General features: G+C 45.6%; 1 protein-coding gene across 1 annotated transcript in view; it reads right to left on the reverse strand.

The window, feature by feature from the left end:
- Positions 1 to 2,051: 2,051 nt before the first annotated feature.
- Positions 2,052 to 18,138, reverse strand: part of LOC310798312 (sodium channel protein type 5 subunit alpha-like) — a gene marked incomplete at both ends in the record, with an annotated part of 197,485 nt that continues 181,398 nt past the window's right edge. The window contains 4 exons of the mRNA XM_083660822.1: positions 2,052 to 2,510; positions 4,001 to 4,318; positions 4,989 to 5,566; positions 17,805 to 18,075. Coding sequence (XP_083516948.1) covers positions 2,052 to 2,510; positions 4,001 to 4,318; positions 4,989 to 5,566; positions 17,805 to 18,075 — 1,626 coding nt within the window. The remainder of the gene's footprint in view (positions 2,511 to 4,000; positions 4,319 to 4,988; positions 5,567 to 17,804; positions 18,076 to 18,138) is intronic.

The following is an 18,138-nucleotide window of genomic DNA, read 5'->3' on the forward strand; positions in this document are numbered from 1 at the left end:
ATTCCTGAAATATTTTGGAGAGGAGGTTTTTCCAGGACACTGGTGACAGATGGAACAGCGACTCGTGCAATAGCAGCGTGAGGGTTCGAGAAAACGAAACTAAATCCGGATCCTTGACATGCTGGGCTGATTGTCGCACTCCGGTCCAGGTTAGTGAAGTCCGGGCCGGTCCACACCCCAGGATTTTAACCCCATTTAGCCCCCAATTAATCTCTAGCAGGCAAAAAAAAACAAGCAAAACAAAAGTCTGGCGTAGAAAGTTTGGTTGTAGTGCACGTCCAGCTCAGACCAGATGGATAGTGAAAGACAGCAGGCGATTGGTCAGAACTTTGATTATTTATTGCATCAAAAGAAAGCCAAAAGTGATTTAATGTGAGTCCAGCAAAAGTGCAGCTTCCTGCATGGTTTTAGTTTGCTGAGCGGAATCTGTCAAAACTGTAGGATCACTGATTACTGAAGCTTCATCGCTCACAAACCAACTTTCAATTGAAAAAAAAACGAGTCCACGAGCGATTTATTTGACATTATATTCAGACTTACCAGTCATTCAGTCGAATCTTAAATATGCTGGGAACTTCAAAAGTTATGTGAGAAGTTAACTTGTTTGAGGCATTGACTTGATTAATTGAGTGAATCAGTTTCCTGATTTAAGAGTCGTTATGAATCATGGATATATTGGGATTCTTGTTTTAAACCTGTACCATGTAAAGTAGCAAGCAGTGTGTGAAGCCATCTTTTTTCAAATGTGTTCAAGTAGCTAAGAGAAGCTGGGACAACCACAATTTTTTTTTTTTTAATAAATTGCAATCTTCTGACAAATCACCCGCTGGTCAAGAACTGACTGACAAAACGATGTGAACCACCGGCGCAAAATACATGTTGGAAAGGGGCTGGAGATAGTCGAAAATCTCATTGTGCACTTGACTTCGTTTTTTGCAGTAATCTAAAACGCACCTCAAAGTTATTGTAGAGAAAACATTAATCTCAGGCAGGCCCTTTGAAATGTGCATGTTTGCCCAGCAGTGGTCAGGTGACAACACACGTCAACTCAAAAGTGCAAAACCGCCAACAAAAGCAAGAAGAAGTTGCGCTTCATTTCCTGGTTCTCGAGTTTTCCCCCCGACTGCACGCTCTCCTCGCATCTATCACAACGCGGTAGTTCAGCCCCTTTTTCAGAGCTAGCGCCACTCCAAAGTCAAGTGAGAGAGACACTGCGTATTTTTTCGTTGAACTTACTCTAAAAAATATAAAAAATAGTAATAATCGTACCGCTATTAAAAGACTGGTAACATCAACAAAGTTATACTTTTACTACGAAAAACTTCTTTTTTGAATCACTTTGTCATTATCTCCCCCTCCTCTGTCGAGTCTCAGTCAGTGGGAAAGTGGTCGACCGTTAACGTGGAAAAACACCAACAGGAATATGAGACCTCTCTTCCAGCCTCTGTAAATATAGATGAGCTGTGGGACGCCCCGCCCCCGGTCCAATAAATGATGGATACATCAGTGATATAGTTGTCTTGCCGCTCTGACACCCCCAGCTGAGGTCAAAGGTCAGTCATCGTTCTAAACCCTCGGCTCCGAGGAGACACAAGAGGTCAAAGAGATCCCGAGGTCCGTCTCCTACAAAGGCAGATCCCACTCCAACCGAGACATGCGAGGTTTGACTCCTCTCTCCTCAGTTCTATTTCATGTAGGCTTCCACCTCTAAGAGCTCTTAGAGGGCTACGCCTAAACTCATGGAATCTCATGGAATCTGGAGTCACACTCTGGAGTCACCATACATAACGTTTTTCTCCTTCCCTTTAAGAAACTCCAGAAACTGCTGCGGAGTTGAGGCTGGGGATCTCCAGCAGGGAACGGGAAATCGTATGAAACATCGTATTAATCCACGTTGTTTGCTGCTTCCTTCGGCATTCGTCCTGCAGTTCCTCGCTCATAGCTTCCTTCCCTCTCCGGTTGCTATGGTTACATTCAGTAAACAAAAGGACGAACGGATCAAAACCCAAAACGAGGAGATCCTCATTTCTTCGTTTGCGTCCCGCGTCCTGCTACGGCAGCGCTTGGCGGGGTTCTCTGTCGGGGTCGTCGCCCTCCTCTGGCGTCGACTGTTCGCTTGGCTCACTGTCCGCCGAGACCACGACGACCACGACGGCCATCTCTGCCTTGGCGAGCGGCCGGAAAGGCTCGGACGTGACTCGCGTCACGCTGTCGTACGATGGCGGCGACGAGGTGGAGCTTATTGTCTCGGAGCGCTCCATCCCCGGCAGCACCAGCGCAGAACCGTAGTTCTCTCTGGCCAGCACCGCCGTGGAGCCGCCGTAGTTCTCTCTCATCATGGCGGCGATAAGCCCCACCTTCTCCGGCGGGTCCTCGCCCTCGTCGTCCTCGTCGCCCTCCTCTCCGGTGTGCCGTGGCGTGGTGATCTGCCGGTACAAGTAGGAGGCGGCCTTCAACTGTCGCCTCACCAGGTGTCTGCGGTAGCACCTCTGGATCACCGTGGCAGAAACCTGCAGGAAATACAAAATCAATATTTTCTTTGATCACTTTTCTCCCATTTTCTCCTAACTTGGCGCTGCCAGATGGTTTCTTAAGCAGGCACGTTCAAAAGATGCCTGGCAGGTGATTGGATGAACCATCTGTCTATCACGGGCTTGCTTCTCGCTGTCATCACACCTAAATCCCGCCCATTGCTGCCTCTGGACACTGATTGGTTCGGCCCACTGCTGGGGCGGAGTTAAACCGATAACTTGGATCACTGCAGATGGATTTCTCGCGCGATCGCAAATCCCGCTGCCTCGCAAGGTTCATTTTCTCCCTAATTATTTCATTGTGGCAAATCCCCGTGTGCTGAACACTCAGACTGCCCGATGACCGACCAGTAGGAGTCGCTATTGCAATGATCGTGACTCATACCCCACCGGCTTCCAACCAGCAGACACGGCCAATTGTGTTGGTAGGAACGTCTGAGCGCTGCTGACCACCACTGCTGGGAATTGAACCCGGGTCTCCGCGGCGGCTTTTACCTCTACATTACCCAGAAGATGCATTGTGTTTTTCTCTGTTGTTTCTGTCCTACATACCAAAACAAGAGGTCATGTGGCCACAACACAGGCCTGGGGCATATCAACTTACATATATGGGTATAAAGTAAGAATAGCATGCGATGAATATGCATGTAGCATTATGTGTTTTGTGGAGGTTTATCTCTTCACATCCCCAGGTGCATACATCCTGCGCCAACTCGTTAGTAAAAAAGGGGGAGATCCATTTCTGACCAATGGGATGACAGATTTGTGTGACGAGCTTATAGTATTAAAGATGCAACTGTGCATGATTTCAGGCAGATGGTTTTGGAGATGATCAACTTTTTGGTTCCAACTCAAGAGCTTACTGGATGGAATTTTGTAGATCACTGATGCAAGGTGGACCAGAAACCATGGCTGGACTCAGTTATTCAAGTGTTGATGACAGCTCAGGCTCAGCTACCTGGGAAATTCACTCAACATTTGGAGCAGGTTTTTGGGGTTTTAATCCACTAATTTCATAAACTTTGATGATTTCTTCATGAAGATATATATATACTGCCTTATCCAGAAGTGATTCTACAACTGCAAGAAGGTCAGAATTGTACATGGCATGTTTTGCCCTGTACATCCAATGGTATGGTGACAGAAACTGTCATTAGATGTGAGGGCCTAAAGAACAATTTTACCACCATAGTTTGAATAGGCATGTTCGGAGGAGGCAGCGACCAGGACACAAACCCTTAATCCGGCTTCCCACCCGCTGACATGGCCAGTTGTACCTGTATTGACGCCCGAACAAGCCGGAGGCAACACGGGGTCTCGAACCTGTGACCCTCATGTTGGTAGGCAGGGAACCTACCGCTGCACTCCCCGGACGTCCGACCCATGTATGTTGAATAACGACATTCCCAGAAAGACTCTAAAATCTTATTTAACTCAACAGGGCGACATTCCTTTTTCTCGTTACATACCTCCTCCTGTTTGCGGCGCAGGGTGGTGGTGATGGGCTCGTAGGAGATCTTGGACGGGTTGGCCATCATGAACTTCTCCTCCATCTGCTGCTTGAGGGCGTCCATCTCGCCCGACTCGCCCAGCACGCGCTTGGTGAAGGCGAACAGGATGTCCAGGCAGTGGATCTTGTCCCCGCTCACCATGGGCAGGTCCATGGAGATCAGCTTGATCTTGTTGGGCTTGCCGATGCGCAGCGGCTCCGAGAGCGAGTCGGCGAAGTCAGACAGCGCTGCGTACTCGATGAACTGCGTGGCCTCCGGGTCGAACTTCTCCCACACCTCGTAGAACATAGTTTAAGAAAGACGTTTGTGTTAACTGTTCAGTACCTAAAAACAATAAGGTTCTGCCCATGTCCCTACACTAACACATTCTGGAAAGATGTATCCCGTTATATTGTTGACAATGTTGATGATTATTTTAGCAAATTTTCATATTTATAAATCCAAATTTGGATCCACTCCCTTGATACCCTCATCCCCAAGGGGCTTAATGATATTAATATTAATATTAATGTTTTGTGTTTTCTATGAATGTTGTGTTTCAGTTATAATGTACCTGCATTGACTTTGCTGACTCCCTCTGCTGGTCTAACCTGATTGTGCCGGTAGAGAGAGCTATAATTAGAGGCACCTGTGCATCACCTGTATGTAATTGCCATTACACGCTGAAGAAGGGCTTTTGCTCGAAACGTCCATTGTGTGGCAATAAATCTTTAAACGTGGAGTGCTGTCCTTTTCGTTTTTTAAATCCAAATTTTGCCATTCGAAACCTTTATTTATATAGTATTTGAAAATGAAACCGCACAGTAGATTAAAACCATTAAAAGAAAGCTGCAAAAAACGTCTACTTGTGTTCTTTATTATATTTTTCATGTAGAAATGTCCCCCTGGCTCTGATGTTTTCTTTGTTTCTACGTGACTTCTGTTCTCAGTAAAGATAAAAACGCACCTCGTAAAACATCTCAAAGTCGTCCTCGCTCAGCGGCTCGGTGCTCTCCTCTGTGGCCACGCTGAAGTTCTCCAGGATGATTGCGATGTACATGTTCACCACGATGAGGAAGGAGATGATGATGTAGGTGACGAAGAAGGTGATGCCCACCGACGGGTTGCCGCAGTTCCCCCGGGCGTTGGTGCCCGTGTGCGGGATGTGGGGGCTGCACTCCTCAGGGGAGTTGTTGAGGATGGGGCTGAGGAGGGCGTCCCACCCGGCAGAGGTGGTGATCTGGAACAGGCAGATCATGCTGTTGCCGAACGTCTCGAAGTTAAACATGTCGTCGATGCCCGCCTGCTTCTTCACGTATGCAAAGTTGGCCATGCCGAATATGGCATAGATGAACATGACGAGGAAGAGGAGAAGCCCTATGTTGAAGAGCGCGGGAAGTGACATCATGAGGGCGAACAGTAACGTCCGGATGCCCTTGGCGCCCCTGATGAGGCGCAGCACGCGGCCGATGCGGGCCAATCGGATCACTCGGAACAGCGTAGGCGACACAAAGTACTTCTCGATGATGTCAGCAAGCACGATGCCTGGAGAAGACACAGGAAGGCAAACGGAAGTCATCAATGCCTTCATCCCTCATACAGACACAGGAAGGTTTGACAGAAATGCACATTCGTACATAAACATATTTAAAGTATGTACACTCCTACAAACATACAAACACAACTAATCTATACTTGTAATGGCACAATTGATTGTCGGTTCAATTTGTTTTGTGAACTGCTGCTGGCTGTTTGGATTCCAGCAGGGTCAACTTACTGTTAGTCTGCTGTAGAGAGTGGAGAAGAGATTGTGAATTGCTGGGTGTGATGTTTTGGGTGTCAGTGTTAGGCTGGTTTCACACCGACGACCCACGCCTTGCCTTGCCTCAACCCACGCCTACGCCGAGCTGGGCGTGAACCTGTTACACGCTTTTGCGATCACACCGCACGCCTTTTGCACGCCGAACCTGGAGCCGAGTCACAAGCGCCTCTCCTCTCTCCCGACTGTATTTTTTCACGTGTTGTCCAGAATTGTCATGGGTAGCCTCTAGGTAAAATAAATCTGATATATTTAATGTTCTATTGATGCTGGATATGTATAACCAGGTCTGACTATAGTCGGACATTTTAGAGAGGTGATCTTGCAAGAATATGTGCTGGCACAACAACATTGTCCATCTTGCTTCTTCGGTCGCTATTCTCTCTCATGAAGATTTGTTTGCCGACAGGGAGAAAGCCCCACGTGATAGCCACCCGTCAATCTCTCTCTCGCTCTCTCTCTCTGCTCAATACTGTTGTAGAAACTCAATTTTATTTTGAAATTCAGTTGACTTTGCCAGTTCCCACGGATATTGTCGCGTTTTTCTTTCATGGCTTGACAGAAAAGCCTGCCTGCACGCGCCTTGTCGGCGTGAAAATAGAACTCTCGCCTATTCGATAAAATCGGCAAGGCACAGGCAAGGCGTGGGTACACGCAGGGTTCGCGCTCAGGCGTCCGGTGTACACAGCCTCGTTGACTAAAACGGACGCCTATTAAAAAGCGTGGGTAAAGGCAAGGCATAGGCAAGGCTTGGGTCGCTGGTGTGAAACCAGCCTTAGGCCTGGTGATTGGATGAACCATCTGTCTATCATGATGTTACCTGTTTAAAGGTACCACTATTGCCGCCACCTGTCATGGAATTAAGTGTTCTTCTAGTTGCTCGTTCAGTCAGTTTTGGTCAGACTAAAACCACTGGAATATGTTACTTTGACATCTTGCTGGACTTTTACTGGTGCAAACACATGGAAAACATCGAAACATTACCCACAACACTACTTTACTTTACTATGACCACCGCATCACTACTTTACTTTACCATGACCACCGCAGCACTACTTTACTTTACCATGACCACCGCAGCACTACTTTACTTTACCAAGACCACCGCAGCACTACTTTACTTTACCATGACCACCGCAGCACTACTTTACTTTACCATGACCACCGCAGCACTACTTTACTTTACCATGACCACCGCAGCACTACTTTACTTTACCATGACCACCGCAGCACTACTTTACTTTACCAAGACCACCGCAGCACTACTTTACTTTACCAAGACCACCGCAGCACTACTTTACTTTACCATGACCACCGCAGCACTACTTTACTTTACCATGACCACCGCAGCACTACTTTACTTTACCATGACCACCGCATCACTACTTTACTTTACCATGACCACCGCAGCACTACTTTACTTTACCATGACCACCGCAGCACTACTTTACTTTACCAAGACCACCGCAGCACTACTTTACTTTACCATGACCACTGCAGCACTACTTTACTTTACCCTGACCACCGCAGCACTACTTTACTTTACCAAGACCACCGCAGCACTACTTTACTTTACCATGACCACCGCAGCACTACTTTACTTTACCAAGACCACCGCAGCACTACTTTACTTTACCAAGACCACCGCAGCACTACTTTACTTTACCATGACCACCACAGCACTACTTACCATGACCACCGCAGCACTACTTTACAGTACCATGACCACAGCAGCACTACTTTACTTTACCATGACCACCGCAGCACTACTTACCATGACCACCGCAGCACTACTTTACAGTACCATGACCACAGCAGCACTACTTTACAGTACCATGACCACAGCGGCACTACTTTACTTTACCAAGACCACCGCAGCACTACTTTACTTTACCATGACCACCGCAGCACTACTTACCATGAACACCGCAGCACTACTTTACAGTACCATGACCACAGCGGCACTACTTTACTTTACCATGACCACCACAGCACTACTTTACTTTACCATGACCACCGCAGCACTACTTTACTTTACCATGACCACCGCAGCACTACTTTACTTTACCATGACCACCGCAGCACTACTTTACTTTACCATGACCACCGCAGCACTACTTTACTTTACCATGACCACCGCAGCACTACTTTACTTTACCATGACCACCGCAGCACTACTTACCATGACCACTGCAGCACTACTTCACTTTACCATGACCACCGCAGCACTACTTTACTTTACCATGACCACCGCAGCACTACTTTACTTTACCATGACCACCGCAGCACTACTTTACTTTACCATGACCACCGCAGCCCTACTTTCTTGGCAATAGGGTACAGTATTTTCGAAACAGGTAACATTGGTCAAATCAGTAGCCTACGTACTGCTAGTATAGGCAGTTCCGAATACAGCCACAGTCAGCTGTTCAGAGAGCCGAGGACCCCCAACATGGCCACCAGAGGCGGGTGACATCGCTTGAACTCTGTCTATGTCAGTCTACACTTGATGCATGCTGTAATGTGTTTGTTTTGGAGGGCTGAGCGCTCCCCTGTAATATAACACTGTAATACTGTAAGCTGAACAACGCAACCATGAATCAATCCCGCCATCTTTCCCTTGTTATGCTGGAATGATGAACCGATAGAAGACCAGCCCCCCCCAAGCCCCCCATCTGTCTCCCTGTCTGAGTTATAGGTCAGAGGAGGGGGGAGTGGAGGGGGAAGCACCATCACATCATACATCAACTCAACTGCTTCTCTCTCTCTCTCTCTCTCACACACACACACACACACACACACACACACACACACACACACACACACACACACACACACACACACACGAGACCAGCTGATGTAACAGGTCAATCATGTTTGATTTGTCTCCTGGGACCGCCCTCTGGCAGCTCTGATTGCTGCCGTTACCTTCACCTCCCCCGGGCAGCCTTGTCTGCACACGCTCGCGCACGCGCGCACACACACACACACATACATACACACACTCATATAAAGACATGGATACATACAGTACTTGTACTGTAATCCTGCACGGACACACACTAACACATTTACACATATACAGGCTGACACACGCACGTGCACACACACACACACACACACACACACACACACACATTTAGTGACTGTTCAGATCGAAACACCACACGGATGGTCGGACGGAGTGTGTGCCATAAAAATATAAAGACTATAATCCTGGTAATATTGATATATGTTATAATATGTCTGTTATATGTGTTTCTGGTTTTGGATGTGTTTATATTTTGTTCTATTTCCCCCCCTAGACAACCACTGAATCACTGTCCTCAACCTCACAATTCATCTGAAAAATGACATCAGGGGGGTTTCTGTTCAGAGTTGAGTTTTTTCAACAGGAGGCCCTGCCAGGTGGTTTGTTACACGGAACCATCTGAGAACTCATCATTGGAAACTGTTTGGAAAAGTGCAAGCACTTTAAAAAATATTTGGCATTGGATTGGATTGGATTGGATGAACCATCTGTCTATCACGGGCTAACTTCAACCCCTTATGACCCCTCCTCCTTCCTTGGACACCGTTTGGTCCACACCACTCTGGTTCAGATTCAAACGTATATCCGGCCGCATGGCAAGATGGATTCCTTGCGTGATTGTGATCCCACGAATCCAGCTGCCTCGCAAGGTGAGCGTTCAAGGAAGAGCGTAGAAACGCCGGGCGCTCGGCAACGCAGAAGCAGCAAGCAAAACGCTTCACTCTCACTGAAAACAATTACTAAACACTGTCCCAGCCTGCTAAAACACTAGCCTGGGAACCTGACGCTAGCTACCAGCTAGCTCCTGTTTCATTTGCAGTGGCAGCTGCGTTTGGCCGCACTGCCATTTTAACATTTTTCCAAATTTTTGCTAATTGCACTGAGAGAATCCAGAGCAATTCACATTAGCCAATGCAATGCAATGTGAATTGGTCTGGCAATGCCAGGCTACTAAAACACGGAAATGAGAGACACGGAATCCTGTCGAGAAAACGGTTTTGAGCTTTTATTCTCCACCCAGCTGCTTCTGCGTACAGTAGTTAGAACATTTGGGGTGTGCACTGCACGGCCAGGCAAAAACTCACCGCATGGGAGCCTCGTGGAGGGGCATGTCTGCTGGTGTGACATGACTTGAGACAGACACTTGTATATACTATATACTTATATATATATATATATATATATATATATATATATATATATATATATATATATATATATATATAAAAAATTTTTTAAAGCATCCTCGTTTAACCGAAATATTTTTGCACAATATTGTGTATATTCATAGAGAGAGTGGCAAAGTCACCACCTACTTCCTGCTTCAGCTACGCACCAGCCTCGTGGTGGTGAACGGCGTTTGAATTGTGCCATGAAGTCCACACGTGACTTTTCATCAAATTAAAAGAGAACTTTGCACAATATACGTCACACTAACCATGGCCTAGTGGGAGAGACGTCACTATAATATACGTCACACTAACCATGGCCTAGTGGGAGAGACGTCACTATAATATAGGTCACACTAACCATGGCCTAGTGGGAGAGACGTCACTATAATATACGTCACACTAACCATGGCCTAGTGGGAGAGACGTCACTATAATATAGGTCACACTAACCATGGCCTAGTGGGAGAGACGTCACTATAATATAGGTCACACTAACCATGGCCTAGTGGGAGAGACGTCACTATAATATACGTCACACTAACCATGGCCTAGTGGGAGAGACGTCACTATAATATAGGTCACACTAACCATGGCCTAGTGGGAGAGACGTCACTATAATATAGGTCACACTAACCATGGCCTAGTGGGAGAGACGTCACTTATGCGACTGGTTGTGTGTCGTCTTTTTGATTTGTAGCTTATAGTGCAACAGTTTTTACCACAAACTGCCACTTTCTTGACATTCTTGGCAGTTATCTTTTAAATTGACATGGCACAATTCAAACGGGATTAAAACAAAATATTCTCTCTCGCCATTCACCACCATTCATCATTGTTCAGACGCTGGTTGGTATAGGGCCATACCATTCACCACCATTCATCATTGTTCAGACGCTGGTTGGTATAGGGCCATACCATTCACCACCATTCATCATTGTTCAGACGCTGGTTGGTATAGGGCCATACCAGAAGGGGAAGGACTTTGGCTCTCGATTGGGTCTAGTGCAGACCTTTATGTATGTATTCTCTTCCTGTTCCTGCTGTGTTGACCTGACCTGTCTGCTTACTATTGTTTTGTTCATGTCATGCGTTTTTTATTGGGGTGAAACATCCCCCATGTAGATTAGAAAAGTACATATATAGAGTGCCAAAGTCACGCCCTCTTCCGGGATCGGCATGGGACCTAAGGGATTTCATTCCCCATTAATTTTTCCATTTTGGTAAAATGCTATGTGTATGGTGCGTTTGGTAAAATGCTATGTGTATGGTACGTTTGGTAAAATGCTATGTGTTTGGTACGTTTGGTAAAATGCTATGTGTATGGTGCGTTTGGTAAAATGCTATGTGTATGGTACGTTTGGTAAAATGCTATGTGTATGGTACGTTTGGTAAAATGCTATGTGTATGGTACGTTTGGTAAAATGCTATGTGTATGGTACGTTTGGTAAAATGCTATGTGTATGGTACGTTTGGTAAAATGCTATGTGTATGGTACTGTAGCGATGTGGGTTTTGTAAGTAAACATGGGTTTGTCTGGTTGTCACGTTAGTTGCTGAATGTGGTGATTCTGGGGTTTGACATGTCTGTGGGGATTTACGGGGTTACGTAAAGGCAGCATAGAGCCAGTGGGTGCGGTGAGAGAGAGGGGTTCACCTGTGATTGGCTGGGGGAGGCGACCTGTGAGCGAGAGCGGAACAGCTCGGGGGAGTTGATGTGTGAAGCCTGAGGGAGACGGCTGTGTGCGTTGAGAAGCTAGGAGAAGCTAGCGGGGTTTGGATGTGTGGTTGTGGGGTTTGGTTTGGCGTGGACTACGGCTGACAGTAGTCCTGGGAATAGCGATCCACAATAAATTGCGGTAACAAGATCCTGACGCTTCGACTGCTTTGTGGGATCGTTACAGTACGTTTGGTAAAATGCTATGTGTTTGGTACGTTTGGTAAAATGCTATGTGTATGGTACGTTTGGTAAAATGCTATGTGTATGGTACGTTCAGGACTGTAGTGGTGGCTAAACGCACATAAACGTTGTTTAAGTACCTTTTTCAATGCTCTGCAGCGTTTAGGCACCTTTTAAGATAGTTTACTCACATTTTTAAATCGTTTATGCACTTATTATTGCACGAGTTTTAAAAAGTTCGAGTAGGAAACTCCGTTGATGCGGAGACCACGGCAAGCACGTCACACACCAAAACAAAAGAAACAAGATGACACATGGCACTGACCAGGAGCTCCGCGAACCGTAGCCTACTACTTGTGGAGTGATCCGCGGGAAAGGTAGGCTACACGGCCCCGGTCACGTTGGTGCCTTTCTCGAGCTGCGCTTGCCTGCCCAGACAAACAACTTGACGGTGCCATTGTGGCAGCGATGCGCAATGCGCATTTGGAGACCAGCTCATGGTGAGCTGAACGTTGGTTGGTTAAAAATGTGTGTCAGGAGTAGGGCTGGGCGATATGGCCTCTAAAGAATATTGCGATGTTTTTCGGCTATATCGCGATACACGATATATATCTCGATATTTTTGAAATCTCTCATAAATGCTCAATTTAACCCTTCAGGGTTCATACACATTTTGACCAATGGATTTCCATGACTTTTCCCATAAGTTCTTAACCTGTATTTTATGCACACCTGGGGTAAAAAAGAAGAAGAAAGAAAGGGCAGATGTAGTGAGCAAAGATGGATGATTTAATATTCCATAGCTCTGACCTAAGCAAATCTGACATCACTATTGTGATATAGCCTAATATGATTATTTTAGTAAAGTGTATCACTCAATAGTCAATACAAAAAATAATGGCTTTAATAGAACCGAAAGCCTAGCTGCTTAGTCTGCAGATAAAACATAAAAAAATTAATTTAGACTCTTATTGGCATGACGGCAACATATAAGCTGTGAATTTTGCATTGGGGCCAGTTCTATAGTGAGGCATGGAAAGCCTCACTATACGCCATCATATCTGTGTCGTCTCACTTTTGACTGAAAAATGATGCCTCTAGTCTAGATCAGTGGTTCCCAACCTACGGTACGCGTACCGTAGGTGGTACTTGCGCCCCCTGCTGGTGGTACTTGGAAGGCTCTGTGAAAAAAAAAAAAAATTTAGTTTTTGTGCAAAATCCATGGTGGTCATTAGTAGTAGTTTTCAAACATGTGAAAGTGAAATAATAATAATTATTATTAATATTATTGGCAGTGTTTCTCAAGGTAGGTGGTACTTGATCCCTGGAATCCCAATGTTTAAATTATGAAATAAACCCAAACTTTAAAATCAATTGTAAAACATGTTTATCTATCAAAATAATACTACGAATGAAAATAAACTTGTGATGATTGAAATTGAGGTTTATTTTGTTGTCTTGAGATTTAGAAACAAATATTTGTTTCTGACGGACACTATACCTGTTGCGCATGCACAATTACCTGCCCGCCCCGCATGGTTACACAAGTGGTGAACAAAGACGAGGAGGGATGCTAAAGTGGATCAAAACGGGAGGGAATCGTAAAAGAGCTGTAGTAGAGGAGAGCAGCAAGGATGAAGCACAAGGAGGTGAAGACAGCAGTCAACCCAGCACAAGTGCAGCTGCTGCAGGTTGCACATAGGCTGCAGGTTGGAATAAATTTGCCTCCTGCGTGAACTGTGCATAGCTGAATAGACTGTATTTTAACGTCGGTCATATGGTGGTACTTGGAGAGCCAACTACTTTCTCAGGTGGTACTTGGTGTAAAAAGGTTGGGAACCACTGGTCTAGATTAAAGAAAAGACACGTATGTGATGTTGACTTTTATGTAGCTGCAGCTAGCTACGTTAGCTTGCATGTAACGTTAGCGTTAGTTGCTTTTGGAGACACAAACCCTGGACGTTTCATTTTGAGTAGGCTAATGGATGAGGTTCTCTATGGTTTACGCCAGCTCTGGGAGTATGAAGTGCTTTAAATGCGGGGATTTTGGTCACAACAAGAGCGCTGCCTGCTGAACTACTAGGTAGGCCACAACCAGCTAGCTAACGTTAGCCACCAAAACAGCTAACGTTAACGCCAAACAAATCCGCAACTCCTCCCCAGGTTTGGTTTAGCGTAACGCCAGCTCAGACTTTCCCCTAATCTCAGAAACCTTGCGGGACATGTATTGCAAATTGCAATAGTGGTTGTTTTGTTATAATTTGAAACTGTCAACAGCCACACTGGGGGCGGCCATGTTTCGCTAGTCTATGGTGCGGACGCGTGATTTCGAATCGCACATAGGTTAAGACATAGGTTAAGGACAGGTGTGTCTGACGCGGTTTGACGCGTTTGACGTATCCATGTGATTCCCCCTCCCTTTTGAGTGTGACTTGAGCTCTCTCTTGAGAGGGAGAGCTGGCAAGAGGAAACGTGAAGCGAGTCATGCCGGCGGCTTAAGTTATAAACAATGCGTGACAATTATACTCGAATGTTCGCGATATAGTCATTTCTACATCTCACGTGGCACAAGCCGCGATACATCGAGTATATTCGATATATCGCCCAGCCCTAGTCAGGAGTGGGGAAAATCATATAGGCCTACCATTTTACAACTGAAGAGTGAATCACTGGTGTAAGAGACATGATTGATTTCCCTCTGATCAAGTAACGTTTTGTAACATTAGGTGCGACTTGAATAGTCTGGCGAGATCTGTACCCCTGGCCTGGCTGCCGGCAAATTCACAAAATGTTTTATTATTCGTGAAAAGCCGAGGGTGAACTACGGCATGCAGGTTATTTTCTTCTTCACGCAATTAAGACAACGTGACAATTTCTGACGCAGAAGAAGCAGAATGGATTCGCCAGTTTTTCACAAATAACCCGAAAAAACAAAGAATATAGGTTGTAAATGGTAAATTGCTTGTTAAATCAGTTAGTCAGATTATGCCTGACATTATTGTTGTCAAGTAGCAATGATTGAAGCTTGATGTGCTGAGCTCAATCAAGCTAATGTTATTAATTTGCACTGCTCTGGCTGTCATTAGGCATTGATTAACTGAATGCTATACTGTTACTTTGAACATCCATTTGCTTGATGATAATTCTGGCTGGATATTAACTATTGTAAATTTGTCACAATGAATGCACTTTGTGTACAATGTGTAAATACATTTTATATTGATTGTTTAGGCCTAATTATTTGTAAAGTCACAACACATTAGAGATGTGTGTAGTTCTTCATAGATTTAGCCTCTTCATTTTGCTCTCAAATGCACCAGGTTGATGAATTTGACTTTAAAATGTACAAAATTGTCTTCCTGGGGAGAATCCCCCCGGACCCCCCTTGAAGGTCCAAGGCCCATCCCATATTTTTTTGCCAGCTACTTTTGCTATCTGGCTGACTACTCAGAAATGTGGGGCACCCCCTGATATACCTTATAGGGCTATATTCAGATTAAGTTGTTCTACTCTCATATTTTGTCTTGTATATCGGTCACAGAAGCTTATAGTTTATCCGCCGTTCTACAACGGCATGAGTGAATACTGGATTCTGATTGGCTAGCAACAGTGGTAAATACGCCAACAATCTACAGTTCGGCTCCAACCGCAGTATCACTCCGCTCCCTCTGACTCCGTTCCCTGTGCTGACTCCGCCCACTGTTAGCCTGCAGTCTGCAAATCTTCAACAAGGAAATGGCCATCTCTAACACAAGGAAATGTCCGATTTCGTAGTAACGTTTGATTTACTGTGTGGATTGAGTTTTGAGCAGTGGTTAGATGAAGATGAAGGTGAAGTGAACAAAGAACGACATGGTGAAATTGGGGAGAGAGAACTGGCTGAGCTTGAGTTGTCACGAGTTCGGACTAGCGGGAGGTCGGACTAGCGGGAGGTCCGACTAGCGCCCGGACCCCGAACCTGGGACTGTCAAACAAACAAACGCCCTCTGCCGTCACCAGATATCAACACACCACCACCAAAACGGGCTGCTTTAGAAAACTGTTTAAATAACTGTACTTTTACAGGCAATGTATCAATAACTGTGAATCCCGTTAAGGAATAGGTTAGTTGTTTTTTGGCTCAAAGGCAACTAAATGTTTAGTGCAATCATTGATCTTGTGTATGGAACTATATTCTGTGGCGGAAGGATAAATGTATTCTGAAACCAGTAATGATTATAAATAAATGAATTGGATGTTACAATTGTGTATTTTTTATATTATTTGGTAGCCGTTGTAGAAAACAAATTTAACACTCGAGGTCGGGGGTTGTGGGCACATTTACCACTGGAACAGGGTTTATAGCACTCGGCTTCGCCTCGTGCCACAACCCTGTACCAGTGGTAAATGTGCCCACAACCCCCTCTCTCTCGTGTTAAATTTGTTACTTATAACACTGCCGGTGCCGCGAGAGAAAGCTGCCTCAAAAGTATAGTTTACCCACTTTTTTTTTTTACCACTACAGCACTGGGTACGTTTGGTAAAATGCTTATAAAAATTGTCTCACTTGGTCAAACCTACTGATCCAGCTATATTCAGAATCAGGAGAGAGCATAGAACAGTGATACTCAACTTGCGGCCCGCGGGCCACATGCGGCCCCCTGTGTGGCCCGCGATGGAATTAATTTTTTTTCCGTTTTTTTTGCAGTGCACCTGAACGCAACATGCAAGATACTGAATAAGTGTCCAAATGTTCATGTCATTCTGGGCAATACTCCACTTCTGTTATAACATTTCAGTATGGAATATCTTTCAATAATCTATGATTTAGCTGCTAAATTGTCAAATACTGCCGTCTGCTCGCTACCCAGGCACTTATGTATGTACTTAACCTAACTAACTTAACCTAACTAACTATCCGGTGTGCACAACATTGTCAGCCTAAACTCCGGCTGACACCCCAAAAACCTACAATCCGCTACAGAAAAATGTATATTGTTTGTTTATTAACTGGCCCCTGGCCTTCTATCATTTCTTGAAAGTGGCCCCCGGGCAAAGCAAGTTGAGTATCCCTGGCATAGAACATTTCACTCTGACAAAAAGAAAAGTGCCCCCCCCCCTCCCAGCTCCCCCCATTTTAAACAACGTCTATGGAAAAATGAATGGGAAATGAAATCCTTTGGGGCCCATGCTGAGGCCTGGAAGAGGGTGTGACTTTGGTACTCTATATCTGTATGTGTATTACTTGACCGTATTTTCCAGTGTTACTAAATCATATTTTCTGTTCCATAGGTCACCTCACTAGATTGTATTCTGTCCTTAGTTTGCTTTTTATCGCCTTCATAATTCGCTGTGTGTGTGTGTGCGTGCATGTGTGTGTGTGTGCGTGTGTGTGATACTGTATATGACCATAGGACCTTGGTGCAGGCTAAACATCAAGGCCGAACAGACGGTCACTCCACTGACAGATAACTCTCCAGCAGACATTACTGCTTCACACACACACACACACACACACACACACACACACACACACACACACACACACACACACACACACACACACACACACACACACACACACACACACCTGTGAAGACTGCATTTCTATAATTTAGACACAAGGGTCAGGGTTAATTTTTCATTAAAGTCACCAATTCCGGGTACAACTGAGGAAGTGGGGGGTGGGACGGGTGCCGTGGACTACGTGAAAAACATTTGGAAGCAAAAACATTAGTGGTGCACTCTTGTGGCCGGAATGAGTATTACAAACACTTATTTGAGCCAGATGAGAATAATAATAACAGCAGTACAACGGATGCGTTTCAGCACGAAGCCTTCGTGCAGCGTTGTTGATCAACGCTTTGAGCGACTAATTGAACTCACCGACGATGGAGAGTATGACGACCACAAAGTCGAAGATGTTCCAGCCGATGGTGAAGAAGTAGCAGCGCAGGGCCATGATCTTCATGAGGCACTCGGCGGAGAAGACCACGATGAAGGCCAGGTTGATGTTGTTGAGGATGTGCTCCATGCCAGGAGACTGCTCGTCCGTCTCCACCATCATGGTGATCATGTTCAGGAGGATCAGCACCATGATGATGATGTCAAATGCCTGCTTCGCCACCAGGTCAAAGAAGAAGCCCTGCAGTGGGTTCTGGAGAGAGAGAGAGGGAGGAGAGAGAGGGACAGAGGAGAGAGAGGGAGGAGAGAGAGAGGG

This window comes from Poromitra crassiceps, assembly GCF_964638095.1.
Source record: "Poromitra crassiceps genome assembly, chromosome: 2".
Classification (NCBI taxonomy): Eukaryota; Metazoa; Chordata; class Actinopteri; order Beryciformes; family Melamphaidae; genus Poromitra; species Poromitra crassiceps.